Below are 15,332 nucleotides of genomic sequence, written 5' to 3' on the forward strand. Positions count from 1 at the left end.
CCACTGGAAGGGCACCCTAGAGGGCTCTTCATCATGTTTTCTCCACTGGAAGGGCACCCTAGAGGACACTCTATCATGTTTTCTCCACTGAAAGAGCACCCTAGAGGACACTCTATCATGTTTTCTCCACTGGAAGGGCACCCTAGAGGGCACTCTATCATGTTTTCTCCACTGGATGGGCACCCTTGAGGGCACTTCATCATGTTTTCTCCACTGGAAGGGCACCTTAGATGGCACCTTATCATGTTTTCTCTACTGGAAGGGCACCCTAGAGGGCACCTTATCATGTTTTCTCCACTGGAAGGGCACCCTAGAGGGCACTCTATCATGTTTTCTCCACTGGATGGGCACCCTAGAGGGCACCTTATCATGTTTTCTCTACTGGAAGGGCACCCTAGATGGCACCTTATCATGTTTTCTCCACTGGATGGGCACCCTAGATGGCACCTTATCATGTTTTCTCTACTGGAAGGGCACCCTAGAGGGCACTTTAACATGTTTTCTCCACTGGAAGGGCACCCTAGAGTGCACAGTGTAGGCTGTTGGCATGAATGGATGGATTACATTAATCACTGTGACAAACATTGGTAAAGTATGTGTGCAATGCCTTTAAAAGTAACCTATATACAGAAGATACCAAAGCAAGACGAATCATCATGTCATGGCCATTCAATGCATTTATTTTCTGATATCTTAAGTAGAGTTCACTCATTTTTTTCAAGTCTGACAAGAAAAATGGCAGATTAAATATTACACGCCAAAAGGCTCTTAAGACTTTTCATTTCATCACAAGACTTTTAACATGTACATAGAAATTCTTACACTAAGAAAGCTCTCTTCCATTATCACTGAGGTGTCGGTAATACTGGTATTTTCAATCAGGCAAAGCCATTCTTCAGCAACAGGTGAAATCATATAAATAAACAAATCAGTACAGATAAATCTCAGAGGTGTGCGCTTTCATGGAGTGTCAGTACAAATTAATTAAAAAGCTCCTTTACAAAGCGGCATGTCACACTGTTTTTTGGAACGGCAGTAAAATTTGGCTTTTTTTTTCATCACTTTATTTACACCATAGTCTGAGAGTTTTCACTTTTCCATTTCAAAATTAGTGGACATCATTAAGTGAGAAAAACAAAAAATCATGTAATAATGAGCTTAAATTTGAGCAGTGTACTTTGTTTTCTTCATTACAGAATCCCTCGTTTCTGTGAGTAAGCAGAGGACTGACACATAAATCACAGTACAGAGAGGAGGCCACTGTGACTGAGAAATAAACCCTGACCTCTGTGGAAGATCGGTACATGAGTTGACGAGATCTCAGCCTTGAGATGTGAGTTTTCTATCTACAGGTTGTTGATTATGTCGAGAAATTACTTTCAAAATTTGTATCTTTCACACATTCTGAAGTGTTAGACATTTTCAAAAGAATGTTTTTTAGAAATCCTGTTTTAGGGGGAGTGCTGCAGCCCCCTCAGCACCCCTGCTTCCTGTGTCCATGGAAACGTGTCCTTATAACCATGAACAATCTAAAGAAGCATTTTGCAAAAAAAGAAAAGGGGATTTTTGAGTTTAAGTGCACCTCTCAGCTGAATCTCTATTAAATGAATAGACTGACCCGGGAGTAACTCAGCAGCTACCATCAGCGTGGCAACTATTAATTGCACAGAGCTGATAGACCTTTTTCACAACAGACATTTTCGCTTGTCAGAGCAGGAACAACATAGGTGTGACCGATAACGTTAACATTAACAATACCAGAGCCCTGGAGCAAGTTTGTAATGAAGCCATCAACACCTGTGCTTGTCTGGCTTTGACAAGTCAAAATGTCTGCCGTGAAAAGGGTCTGTTGAGATGTGCTGATCTGAGTGCTTCCTCGATCTCTGTGGCGTCACATTAGCTTTGTTACAGATAAACACAGGTGTTATTTACAAACATTTGAACATCTCTAAATGCTATTTCAGCTTCTGCCCCTCGTGTGAATCTCTAGTGAGTGGCCGGTCTGTCCGCTCACAGAAGGCTTTAAGGCAGCGCAACACAGGTGTGAGTGATTACACACAGACACATGATCATAGACACACACACACATATACCCCACCTCCTTATCTCTTTGTATTGTAACTCAGCTACAGTAATTGCAGTGCTTATGGGTCTTTAAATTAACTCGTTAAACCAAAACTCTCATTTCAAAGCCTTTCTTTGCTTACGCTATGTTTTGTTTTCCCTTTTTTGCCATTGCGGCCTACTCATGGTCCTTCTGCTGCTCCTTTATATAAAGTTAAGCCAGCAATGCAGCTCAGTGTCGCCTTTTTCTTTCGGCAGCGAGTGATCCCTCCACAAGTTTTCCAGAAATTGCATGCTTTTGTTTGCAATAATACAATGGTAACACATACACACACACACACACACACACACACACACACACACACACACACACACACACACACACAAACACACACACACACACACACACATACTGTATATATTACTTGGGTATATAGCACATTGACAACACCAGAAGTGTTTCATTAATAGCTATAAAGCACTCGTACTGCTCATGCAGTGCTGATGCCATCTGTCACTGGGGAACATTGTAAACCATCCAGCCTGTCACACAGCAGTGCAGCATGTTTATTAAAATACATTTCCATCATGAAATAAAACAGCTATTACCGTACCGAATTATTCTTTATGAAGAAGAAATCCTACTGTGGTCTCACTGCAATTAGCAATGAATGCATTGATCGGTGGTGAAAGCAGTACTCAGTTATCATTTACCTGAGTGAAAGTAATAATATCAAAATAAGCCTCTGTGCACAGTAGATGTTTTGAGTTGTCACAGTAGGAAAAGCACAAGTATTACTAATAGTATGAATAATAACAATAAAAAGACAGAAAGAGACAAAAACATTACCCTGAAAATCGAAGCAGCTTAACAAAAAAGAATCGAAGCAGCTTAATGGAGCTCCGACATCATTCATTGGATTATTTACACCTGCTTTTCCGACTGTGATTTGCCTTTAGTGAAGAAGGCCTAAATACTCCATTACAAGTGAAGTTTACTTGAAGGCCAATAAAACATACTTTGTCATCAGCTTATTTAAACAAAGGATTATCCCATACTTCAGAGCACGGATCACATTTGAAACAGGGGGATGTTGTACTCTTAACTCCACTACATTTATTTGATAGTGTTCCTAGTTACTTTACTGATTAGATATTTCACACATAAACATATGAAATACAGCAATTTGTTAAGATTTAACCAGTGGTTTCCAGCACATTTGGCTTGTGATCCCTTGTAGTAAAACCTTGTCTAGCTGGGGCCATGTGTCAGATATGAGCACTTCCACATTTCCCCTCTAAACAAGCCTCAAAAGTGATCCAATATCTCAGAAAAAGAAAGTGAAAATAGATTTATGTAGCAGAACGTTTAGTTTTTAATTTTCTTTCCTCTACCATGTATCATCTCATGTCATAACCCCCAGACTTGCAGTATTTTGTGACCCTTTGGAGGCTGCTCACACACTGACACATTACTATTTATATTCTAAAGATTGTATTTATTTATTTAGACCTGCAATATTTAACATAGTATGTTAGCATTCGATATATAATGATAAATCAGTCACAGGGGCCAATTTTACTGCACGACAACTACTTCACAGTACTTGAAGTCCATTTTGTAGATCATACTTCAGTGCTTTTACTTACTGTAAGTAGGAAGTAAGTTACTTGCAATGAAGTATTTTTAACAATGATGCATGGGTACTTTAACTTAACTAATTTAGGTAAAGGATCTCAGTGTGTTTTCCACCGCTGATCAAACCACACCCACACTGTCCTGCTAAAGCAGATAAGCGTTTTTGAGGTTTAAATGTTTAATGTCAGAGCAGTATTGAGAATTAAGCAGATCATATCAAAGGTATTTTATATTAATGAACTATTGGTAATGATACGTGAACAGATAAGTAACATGACGGGTGACAAACAGAAGGAAACAAACGACATAAACTGTCTTAATAAGATGTTGATGTTGTTGTTGAAGAGTTTGCAGCTCCACTGAGATACTCCCTCATTTGGTGTTTGGACGACAGTGGTGGAGAGCACTTGTCGAACACTTCAGTCCAAAATCATCAGGTGTGCAAATGGGTTGACGTCTGTTCAGTATGAAGGCCACAGCATACAATTCACATCCTTTTCATACGCATCAAACCATTCAGTGAGGCCTCGTGCCCTTTGGATGGAGGCTTTGTCATCATGGAAGAAGCCATCAGGATAGAAATGTTTCTTTCATCGTAGGACAAAGGTGATCCCTCAGAACAACTTTGTATTGATTTGGAGTGACCCTTCTTTCTAAAAGGATGAGAGGACCCAGCCCATGCCAGTGGATTTGCACTTTGTTCTGGGTGCACGCCACACATGTACTCGCCCACTTGTTGAGAATATGGTGAGGGATGACTCAACTGACCACATCAACCTTTTCCACAGCTCTGTAGACCAGTGGCTACTGACAATGTTTTTTGCACCACTGAACTCTCACATATGTATCCGTCTTTGTAATGAGGGGTTTATGCACTGCAACCTTACTACAGTATCCCTTTGTATGTAATTGTTGACAGACTGGTCGTACTGATGCAGTCTGATCACGTCCTGCATTGACATTCTGAGTCAACTGAGGAAGTGTAGCTCTTCTGTTACAAATGCACGAGCGTCACGTTCGTCAAATGTGCGCCATTGACCACAATTTCCAACCTTGTTTATTTTTGTCACAGTCACTTAGATATTTTCCTCTCACCAGTTTGAGAAAATCAGAATCAACTGGGCCTGCTCAGCAGTTTTATACATGCCACAGAGCACGATTTGATGCTAATTGCCTAATTGTAGTGCGCAGTGCACCTGTGTGGAAGCATCTGCATTCATTATGTTCCTGCATTTATTTACTCAGCTTTTTCATTTAATTTGTCGCCCATCTGATTTTCAGTGTAACGGAGTTTAAAGGATAAGTTCACCAAAGATGAAAATTCTGTCATTATCTAATCACACTTGTGCCGATGGAAAGAAAATTGAAGTATTGTAGTCCACGAATCATTCCTGGAGCTCCACAGCAAAACGGCGTTGCAGCATTCCTTTAAACATCAGAAGTAGCTGGGGACTTGTTTAAAAATATGCCAAAACAACTGAAAGAAAAAGCATAAAATGGCTCCATAAAGCTCATCTGGAAGAAACCAAGTCTCTGGAATCCCTGGGATCCCAAATTGCTTTGAAAAGAGATGATTTACACCCCTGCTGGGTTAAGCTTGTGCACCCACTTCAGACAGGTTGTGCTTTCATCTTAGCAGCTACAATGAAGATTACGGCTTTAACAAAGGACGTAAATGACGTCTCTTCATATCAATTTGGGATGTCTGGGATTCCAGAGACTTGGATTATGCCAGATGACTTGTATGGAGCCATTTTATGATTTCTTTCAGTCATTTTTTCACGTTTTAAAACAAGTCCCCATCTGCTTCAGTTGTTTAGGAGAATGCTGCAACACTAATTGCTGTGAAGCTCCAGAAATGTTCGGCATGGGGTGAGTAGATAATGACCTCATTTTCATTTTTGGGTGAACTTATCCTTTAAAGTGCCTTGTATAAGGTAGCATAACACTGAGACAAAATGTACTGAAACAAGACTTTAGACTATACTGCTCTTTAGGAAAAAATAAGTATCCAAAATGACCCTTTATCAATCATTTGACATAGACGAACATGTTGTCACCGTGTTGTTTCACTGCTGACTATGTCAATTATAAATTAAACAGAGAACGACTCAATATTCAGAGCTGTAGCACATCTTGAAACACATGATTGATGATCGTTATCAATATGCTATACACCTCATATACACCTACTTTCCCATTCATGCACACACTCAGTGAACTCATACAGACTTAAGTGCATCCACACAGACAAGTGCACCAATTTAGCTCCAATTGAACACTTTCGCTGTATGAATCACTCAACCAGGACAGAACACAGGTGATTCTTTTATAATGGAACAAAAGTGTGCTATCTGAGGTATTTTATAAGAAATACTGCAATCACAGAAGAAACATCATGTTCAAATAGCAGCAGCCACAACACTTAAATGTCTACATTTAGTGAACATTTAATTTGATAAGCAGGGATTTGGAGTGAATATGAGATAAGAGGCATAAAAAGCATCACTGAAGCCTATTCAGCCGCATCAAAACAAGCCCTCTTTCATCTCCGTGTACTGCTGTGCTGATTGGATTTGAGGGACTGGAAACTGTTGGGCAGAAGAAATGACAGACATGTTTTATTTCCCAACTATCTGCTGGGCCGGTCTTTGTAGGCTGGTGCTCTGCTGGCATTAGAGCGCTCTCACTGCCCGCAGAGCAGTCGCCGTCAGCTCTGCAAACATGTAAAAGCAGCCAGTGTGACGGGGAAGGGGCGTGAGGACTGAATGCTGATCATCTCATTCACAGTCGGGCCACACAGCAGCCACACTGACACATTTCATCACTTGTTCTATTTACCAACTTTTTATCTCAGCAGCCGACTACTTCAAAAAGGAATTACTCACAAAATATGGTTTTCTCATCACAGAGTTGTTTCCCATTCTGGTGTTAAAAAACACAATGTTCTACCGAAAGTAAGGGGAGTGTTATATTGCTTTGTGGCTGTGTGATTTGGAGGCTTAGGGCCACTATAAAAGAAAAAATTGAAAAAATTTAGTTTAGAACTTTTTCTCAAAATGCTCACTTAAAATTCAAAATTCTGAGGAAAAAGTCACAACTCAATTTTTTGTCTTTTATGTCTTTTTACAGTTCTGTGTGTTCATATTATGTTACCTTTGGGAGACGTGTTAAAGTCTGCCAGGTATTGCACTTGGACAATACATATATATATGTATATGTAATAATATATCTTGTGCTGTAGCCAAAATATAAAGCATCAGATATAGAGCTTCTGTATTTGGGTTAAAACATAAGTAACGCATGCATACAACATGATCTTTAGAGAGGGTGTCAGTGTCGTTAAATAAAAATACAACAAATGCATTGTGTTTTTTATTAAACTTGGCTCGTAAATATTTTGGAAAATTCACTCTCCTCAGTTGTCAGTATTATGTGGACGTGTGACATGCAACCATCTTCTACAACTACATCCTTCAAACGGAGTACGTTTTTCTACCAGTTGCAACGAAGACGACATTCATCACTCTTGCACTGAATGTCAAAATTAAAAGCAATGCAGTCTATGGCAGCTTCTTTTGATTGTTTTGTTTTTTTTTCTCTTTCACCTCAGTTTAAGTATTCTTATTCAACACATCATAAATAAACAAGGCAGAAATTAAATGACAAAAATATAACAGCATTTAAGAGAGATTTAAGACACCAAAGGGCACTCCAAGGCAGAGCTGCTGTGAGACTCACAGACTTGGCAGTTTTCATGAAGAAACAGCAGAGCACTCGGATCACACTGAAGCTGAGAAACAGACAGATGCAGGAGACAGATTAAAGGTGAGACGAAAAGAGAGGGACACCAGGATGTGCCAGAGAGAGAGAGAGTCAAAGGAAACATTTCAACTAGTCTGTGAGGAATCTCTCTCTTGCTCCTCTCTCTCGGGACCAAAGCCTCACCAGCGGGCCACTTGGCTCGTGTAGTCCTCAGTGGTGGTGGGGAAGTCACCTTCAGTCCCTTTCTCCGCACCTCCTCCCCTCCTCCCACCTCTATTTCCTCCCCCTCTGTGTTTGGCCGGCCATGGCCTGCCCTGCTCTTTCTGCTCCCTCAGCCAACGCCTTTCCTCGCGCCTCTTCAAGCGCACTTCCTGGTGCTCCCTCTGGCGGGTGAACTGGAAACGCTGGAGGAACAGGTCCTTGGCGTACTCGTACAACTGCACGTCCAGGAAGTTGAGCTCCTCGATGCGTCTGCGCACGAGCTCGCTCAGGTCCACGTTGGCGGCTCGCGTGCTGTTGATCTGCGTGAAAGCGGCGATGAAGCGCAGGCTGAACGTCCGCTCAAACAGGTACTGCGTCTTGCGTTGGAACTCCGTCAGGCCGTAGAAAGCCATGTTCTTCAGGTTGCTCATGGCGCTGCTCAAGAGGATGTGGTTACGCTGGCTCTCGTTCATGGAGGACAGGTTGTAGCAGCCCACCAGGCTGAGGTCGGCCAGCATGCGCACCTGACGGTTATTGGCCAGGTTGGACGGGCAGTTCATGAACTCTGTCAGGGTGACACCGGACCAGTCATCCCCGTTGTAGCAGGTGGGCAGCTCGTCCTGGGTGGGCGAACGTCCATCACACATATGGAGAGCGGTCTTCCATGTGGCTCCGCGCTGGACATGCTTCCACTCGCTCAGGTAGCGGGAGACCGGGTCACGCAGCATGGTGATGTAATAGAAGTTCCTGCAGCCAAAACAAGCACAGTTAGAGAGCTGTGAGCACATCATCATCATCACAGAGGGCTGCCCTGCATTGTGCTGACAGATGGTGACTTTTGTCTGTGTATGAAACTTCAAGGTTGAATGCTAATTGGCTAACTGAAAGTCTCAGTAATGAGGTTAATATAGAGTATCTATTGCCCTTGCAAGCTGAACCCTTGCATCAGAGTAATGATTTTACAAAATTGAGCTGGAAGTGCTTTCGTTCCACAGATTCCTTCCACCTGCCAACATGAGGAATAATTGGGAATCAAGACATAATGGTAATCCCCCGGACACACAGGAAGTGAGTAAAACCAACCCAACCAACCCCCTAAACATGTCACTGCTGCAAAATAATGAGGTTTCAATTTTTGTGCCTCAAATCTGTTGAACTCTTAACTGGGTATAGCCATCATTTGTCACCCAATCACAGCAGGGTATTTTACAGGCACAAACACATTCGGCTGGCAGTTTGGCGGTGAAGAACTGGTAAATGAGTGCTATTTTTTTCCTTTATACAAGCCACTGCCTCTGCCAAGAGACTGAATATGTCCTCAATCATTGCAAAAGGACAGCCGCTGAACTTGGAAGACAGGCCTAACATTGATTCATCAGCATTCTGCGGTGGCGGAGACATTCAAAGAGAATGAGGTAGAAGAACAGTCATTTTCTACAATAACATTTCTAACAATACTGCTAAAGAAAAAGCAAACAACAAATATACGTAATTGCGAGTCGTATTGTTCAGTTGGTATTTTGCTTGAGAAACAACACGCACAGAGTCACATCTGCCCTTCATGCCAAGGAAGCAGACCTCCAAGGAGATCTACTCCGCTGAGCTGCAGAAATGTCAAAGTGCATTCTGATGGAAAACAAAGATGGGACAGGTGTTGGTCAGGTAAACCTCTTCCTAAGGTGATGTCCTCTGAGTGCCATGTGAATATTTGATGATGCGACCACCTCCCCTGAGAACAGTCTGGACAGATAAAGTGCAGTGCGGCACTGACATTTCACATTGACTCTCAGTGCTGCTTCAGTTCATGGCAAAACACTCAGATATCACCGTGAAACTTCCCCAGTTGATTACTTTTTTGTGTTACAAGTTTTCTGAAATGTTTAAATATGGAAATGAGGCACTAATCAATTAAATATGTAGCCTACGCATTTGAATTAATTTCCAGAAAAGAAATCTGAACTTTGGCTCAAGCCAGGTTCAGATTTCTTATTTCATTTTGTTAACATATTAGAGTAAAAGGTTTTCACAAAGGGGAATGTGAATATCTGAAAAAATAAAAAAGAAAGAAAAATCAATCCATAAATCAGAAAATATTGTCAAAAGCCAGACGAAATATAAAAATAAAAAATAAAAATGCTTTGCCTTGTTCTTAGCAATACAATGTAATATAAATCAGGCTATGAATGATACATGAATAAACCCCTCTGTAAAAACCTTCAGAATAGTGATCCGAGTAAAACTGGTCTCGTCTGAGAAAATCTTTGAGAGATCATCCTTTAAAAATAGGTAGTGTTGTAGTACTCCAGACCGGTCTTGGTCTCAAGAACGGTTTCAAGACCAGTTTCTGAGGGTCACGTCTCAGAATCGGCACATTTTTACCTGACTTGTCTCAGTTTCAGAAAAAGAGGTGTCTGGATTTTATTTCAAGACCAGTCAAGACCACAACTGCAGGATTGTCACTCCACTGTTTGATACATACTGTACTTAATAATGGTTTTCTATGGGAAGAAAACCAGATGTATTGTGCAAGGTCGATGGTAAAACTTGGAAGAGGAGTTTTCCCTACACATAATTCTTCTGCTGCGAAGACATTTCTCCTATGACAGGTTTGCAGGGTCCACAGGTGTGTCATGCAGTGAGGGCCTTGCACTGGTCTTGTCTTGGTCTCTTTACACTCTCTGACTCTGCTGACTTACTTACTTACTCTTAACTATGACACTGAAGATTCTCAGACATAAAAAAGATGAATAAGGTCATTTTTTAAACTAATAGATATCGCCATTAAAATGCTCGGTTTACTACTTACATGAAGACAATTATTTTGTTGTATTACATTATTTCTTGAATGAATCCCCAAATATGCAAATGCTATATTATACAATTTAACATTGCACTTATTTGCATTAATTTCCAGAACAGAAGCTGTTCTGCTGCCCTAAGTTATGAAGGAAATGTTTGGTAGGCACGTTCAAAACCACTGTTAAAAAATAAGAAGAAAAACAGAAGTGGTGCAGCAACAGGTTACATTTATTCATACTGCTGAGTGTTTTGAGTATTTATTAAAAAGGGTGTCTGTATTACACCTAAGTGTGTATTTTAGATGTTTTCTTTCCACCAGTCTGAAAGAAAACATCTCAGGGAAGCAAAATAGCCCAAAATCCCAAAAATTGACCAGTGCATGAAAAAACGATTTTTGCCTGCCGTGTCTGGCCTTACTCAGCAGACATCCACCCAGACTGACCCCGGAGTCTAAATAAAAGCGCTACACAAACAGTCTCAGTGTGCTCATACTTTCTTTTCCTTCAGGGTTGGATTCAGTGCGGACGTTATAAGACCTCTGAGATTGTTGGTATACTGGTATACCAACAATCTGGTATATTTTTCCCAGACTTCATTCAGGTTGTTTTTAAGGGAGAATATACTGTTTGTTTTGTCCTTACCAGTCTTCTACCACTGAGATACGATCAGAGGCATTATCAGAGTCTGATTCACTATCAGCCTCTGAGAAGGATGGAGGTGACTGTCTCCAGGACGCTGTTCTAAACAGAAAACTAATGGATTCACTGATTTAATCGCCAACCTAAAGAAAACCTCAAACATTTTCTTGTTCCAGCTTCTCCATTATGATCAGAGGACTGTTGCCGAGTTTAGTTGTCTATCTTTGTAAACTAATACATTGAGTTAAATGTATGTAAACTCTAGATTTTGGTCTGACACAACAACACATTGGAAGATGTCAGCTTGGGAACTCTGTGAACATTTTTCTGAAATTTTTTAAAGCAAACAATTAATTTATAAACAACAGATATAATGAATGGATTAACTAAAAACGAACACAGATTACTTGAAGGGGCACTATGTAGTTTTGGAGAAGAAATTCAAGCTCAGAATAATTAATGAGGTTATAATAAAAACTAAAAATATTTTCTATTTCCATAACTGAATTAACAAGCTGTTGTCAGAGGAAAATAAGGTCAGCAGAACACTGAAGAGCACATCTTTAAGGTCAGTTTGTTTATTCAGTTTATTCAGCCATGAAAACAAAGAGAGTTTGTTTATTTGGTTTGTTGAAGTACAACAGCCAATGGAGATCTTTCTCTTCTGATCAAAATGTCTTCCCAAAAACTACACAGTGCACCTTTAATCAAATGTTTTCATCAGTTTCACTTAAAATAAAAAAAATCTTTGTTTTATGGCTGCCATGTCAGGTGATGGCAGGCTATCAAATATCAGTGCATATCACACTTCACACTTCGTCCCTGCAGAAATCAAGCTGTATTTAAGTGTGGTGTAATTTGCAAGAGTGCAGACCTGCTCTCATACTAATCATTTGCACATTAAGAAAAGTAATTTTACATATCCTGAAGACTGAGTGAAAAACAGGAGGTCGTTTGACAGCGAGGTGTAAAGTAACACCTCGAATACTAAAGTGGGAAAACCTGACTTTCTCTTCTGGCAGAACTGGTTCACTTCCAAACACGCAAGTTGCTGTGGGCTGCTGTGCATTAAAGGTGCAAGACGAAGAATTTTAGTTTAAACATTAAAGTTGCAATATGTAAGAATTTTAGTTTAAAACATTAAAAAATGAACTATAATCATCAACAGAATGTGAAGAAGTAAAATTTTTGACATTTTGTGAAAGACGTCTATGTATTGTGTTGCAGTGATATCTAGGGATGTTAGCATGCTAACCAGCTAGCCCAGGGCCTGTAAACCTCTAATTCCAAGCAGTCAAGCAGTGTAAAAGCCAACTCTCTGGCTAGCTGCATACCTAACTAAGCTAACAAGCTAACAGTGGCTACAGTCATTTGTTTGGAGTTCAACAGGTAACCACATCTTATATATTACAACTTTAAAAAATTAACAAAACTTTTCAATAGAATGTTAAGAAATAACACTTTTGATGATGTGTCAAGACTGCTATGTATTTTGGTGTTAGCATGCTAACCAGCTAGCCTCTAGCCACCCGTTACCTCATGAGATGATGATCCTATATTAAACACCAACACTCCCACAGTGATCCAAGCTCTCAGTCCGGGCTAATAGGAGCTACATGGCTGGCTTAGCTAACTAGCTAATGGCAGCTACAGTTAACAGTGGTTATTAGTTACTCTGGTAATATACTGCCCCCTATTTGTTTGGAGTATGAATTTGACAGGTGGCCAATTCTTATATATTGCACCTTTAAGGTTTTATTTGTGGCTAAGCATGATCAACCTTTATCTCATACCTCAAACACACTTCTTCCAACCCAAAACACAACACCGGTTTAGTATGCTGAGAGAAAAGTAGTGAATCCAACTTTCCCTGAGATATCACACAAACACGCCTCAGGATGAGAACAGACTGAGCAACAGGAAAATATGCGGGTGTATTCAAGCGGCAAATAGCAACATTAACTGACTGAACAAACAACAAGATTGCCAAATATATGTCTTAGTTATAGTTAGCAATATCTTATCTAGGGAAGATTCATCCTAACTGTGCCATAGAAATGCCACCGCTGACAATGCTACCCAATGTGAGTCAGGCAAGAGGCTCTGATGATTACAGCCCTGGTGGCAGCTGCATCCTGGCACCTGCTGCTGGAGTTGGCTGGCTGTGGCTACATCCTCATTAGACTGTCTCTGAGACATAAACACATGCAGCAAGTGTTGTTTGAGTGCACTCAACAGCCCAAAGGTCAGTTGTGTGCACCATCAGTGTCAAAATGCATCAGGATCAGCAGGCCTGCAGAGCTGTCTCGAGGAGGCTTTCCCTGAGTGATACAGATGGCTGTCGAGAGGGGAGGGGGTATAAGCTAACAGGCGTCTCTTACCTCTGGCCCGTGTTACCACCCCTACAGTCATCTCTCACGCACTATCAAAAGCAGAGTGAGAAAGTTTACACCGCTCTGCTGCTTTCCTGTAGATTCAATTCAAAATGCACAGAAAATACTGTGGAAAGCAGCTTTAATGAGACAATTTATTAATAAACTGTCTCATATGTCAAAGCTGTGACAGAGCCACCTCTCTTTGCCAAGACGCCTCAGCCTGCTGTAGTGTGATGGAATAAGTCTTTAGTCAGACACTGGGGCAAAAACAAGTATATACGCATATAGCCTGTGTGTGTGTGTGTGTGTGTGTGTGTATAACATTATATTTTTTAAGGTTAAAGAACAACCATCAGCATCTGTGTATGGTATGTTTTATAAAAATGGTCACACACAATGGGTTTCACTTTATTTTTAATATTAACCCTTTAACCTGTTACTCGCTACATGTTGGATGTTCAGTAAAACACTGAACACACTCACACAGAGTGATAAGGACCAAACGCCACGGGCAATGATTACGTTTCCGAACTGCCACCCATTAGTGAGTTTTTTAACAATAACATAACTATAACCTTGCTGGTTAAAGCAACAATATGTAACTTCCTGGAAAAAGATCATCAATTACTGATGCTTTGGGTTGGCAGCTAAGGTCGGTAAAGCCTCAGTATTTGTTGCTGTTGCTTTCATAACGACCTAGTTTAGTGACAAATCAACAACAGACACACATTTCTAAAGGTGATCTTCCAGCCTGTTAAAAGCACCCAACCAGATATATTCATTGAGGTTGAGCAAATGGGCCTACTTGGCTGAAATGAGTATCCGGTACAGATAATGTGCATTCATCTGAGTGAAATGTGTCAATATCTGTAGCCATGATGAAGGAAAAATACTCACTGGGTAGCTGACTGAAGTTTATTCTTTGAAGTTTATTTAAAACTTGCTCGGTAAAGTGAAATCCTCGTACTCTTAAGATCAAAAACATTGATTTCTGAATTCTGAACTACTGAATTTCGACATTTGTATGTATAACACAACTGAATGTTTATGAGGAGACGATGGGAGAATTTTCAGCCGTGTTTGTCGTGACAAAATCCAGATATTTCTGACAGGAAGCTGAGACATCTTCAGGCATTTTAAGCCAAAACATGATGTTTTCCTAAACCTAACCAAGTGGTTGTAGTGGCTAAAAATGACCAGACCATAATCACAGCATTGTCATAAGAAAACTAAACCTAAAGAAACATCAAGTTACGAAATAAAGAATATATATACATATTTCATACACTGGATGGGACATATTCCCATATCTTATATATTGGGGGGACATGACACCCCGTCCCCTTGCGCTTGCTTGCCATCAAGAACTCTGCTGAACTCTAGTTAATCACTGATCAATAATGGATAGGAGGCATATTGCAGCTCATTCCACCACAGAATACTCATCTCTAAAGCAGCTGCACGAGCAGCAGCAGCCTGACTTCACTGGAGCACAAACTAAATAGGGGCCATTAAGCAGAGGGATGGAAGAGGAATTCAAAAGTATGGATAAAAATGGAAACTAAAGCAGGGAGAGACGAGGGGAGCTGCAGACAAGAATATTGAAGCTTAGTGTCATTTGAATAGATGTAGTTAATGGACATGGAAAGAGTTTGGTTGAGACAGCATGCATGGAAACGCTGTTTGACTGAGACATCTGAAAAATGTCTTAAAGCCATTTGAGATAACAGAGAAGAAAATGATATGATATTTATTTAAACCACCAAGTGTTTTTCAGTTACAAAATTCAAAGCTGTTGTTGAACCATTTGGGGTAGAGACATGGTTTTTTGCTCTTTGAAGAAGGTTATAA

General features: G+C 40.5%; 1 protein-coding gene across 1 annotated transcript in view; it reads right to left on the reverse strand.

Annotated features, from left to right (window-relative positions):
* Nucleotides 1–664: 664 nt before the first annotated feature.
* The window catches only part of hs6st3b (heparan sulfate 6-O-sulfotransferase 3b), a 79,553-nt gene continuing 64,885 nt past the window's right edge, over nucleotides 665–15,332 (reverse strand). Inside the window, exon 2 of the mRNA XM_084363075.1 lies at nucleotides 665–8,416. Within this exon, the coding sequence (XP_084219201.1) occupies nucleotides 7,648–8,416 (769 nt within the window). The 3' untranslated portion in view covers nucleotides 665–7,647. The remainder of the gene's footprint in view (nucleotides 8,417–15,332) is intronic.

Source organism: Pagrus pagrus (genome assembly GCF_965226575.1).
Source record: "Pagrus pagrus genome assembly, chromosome: 9".
In the NCBI taxonomy this organism is placed as follows: domain Eukaryota; kingdom Metazoa; phylum Chordata; class Actinopteri; order Spariformes; family Sparidae; genus Pagrus; species Pagrus pagrus.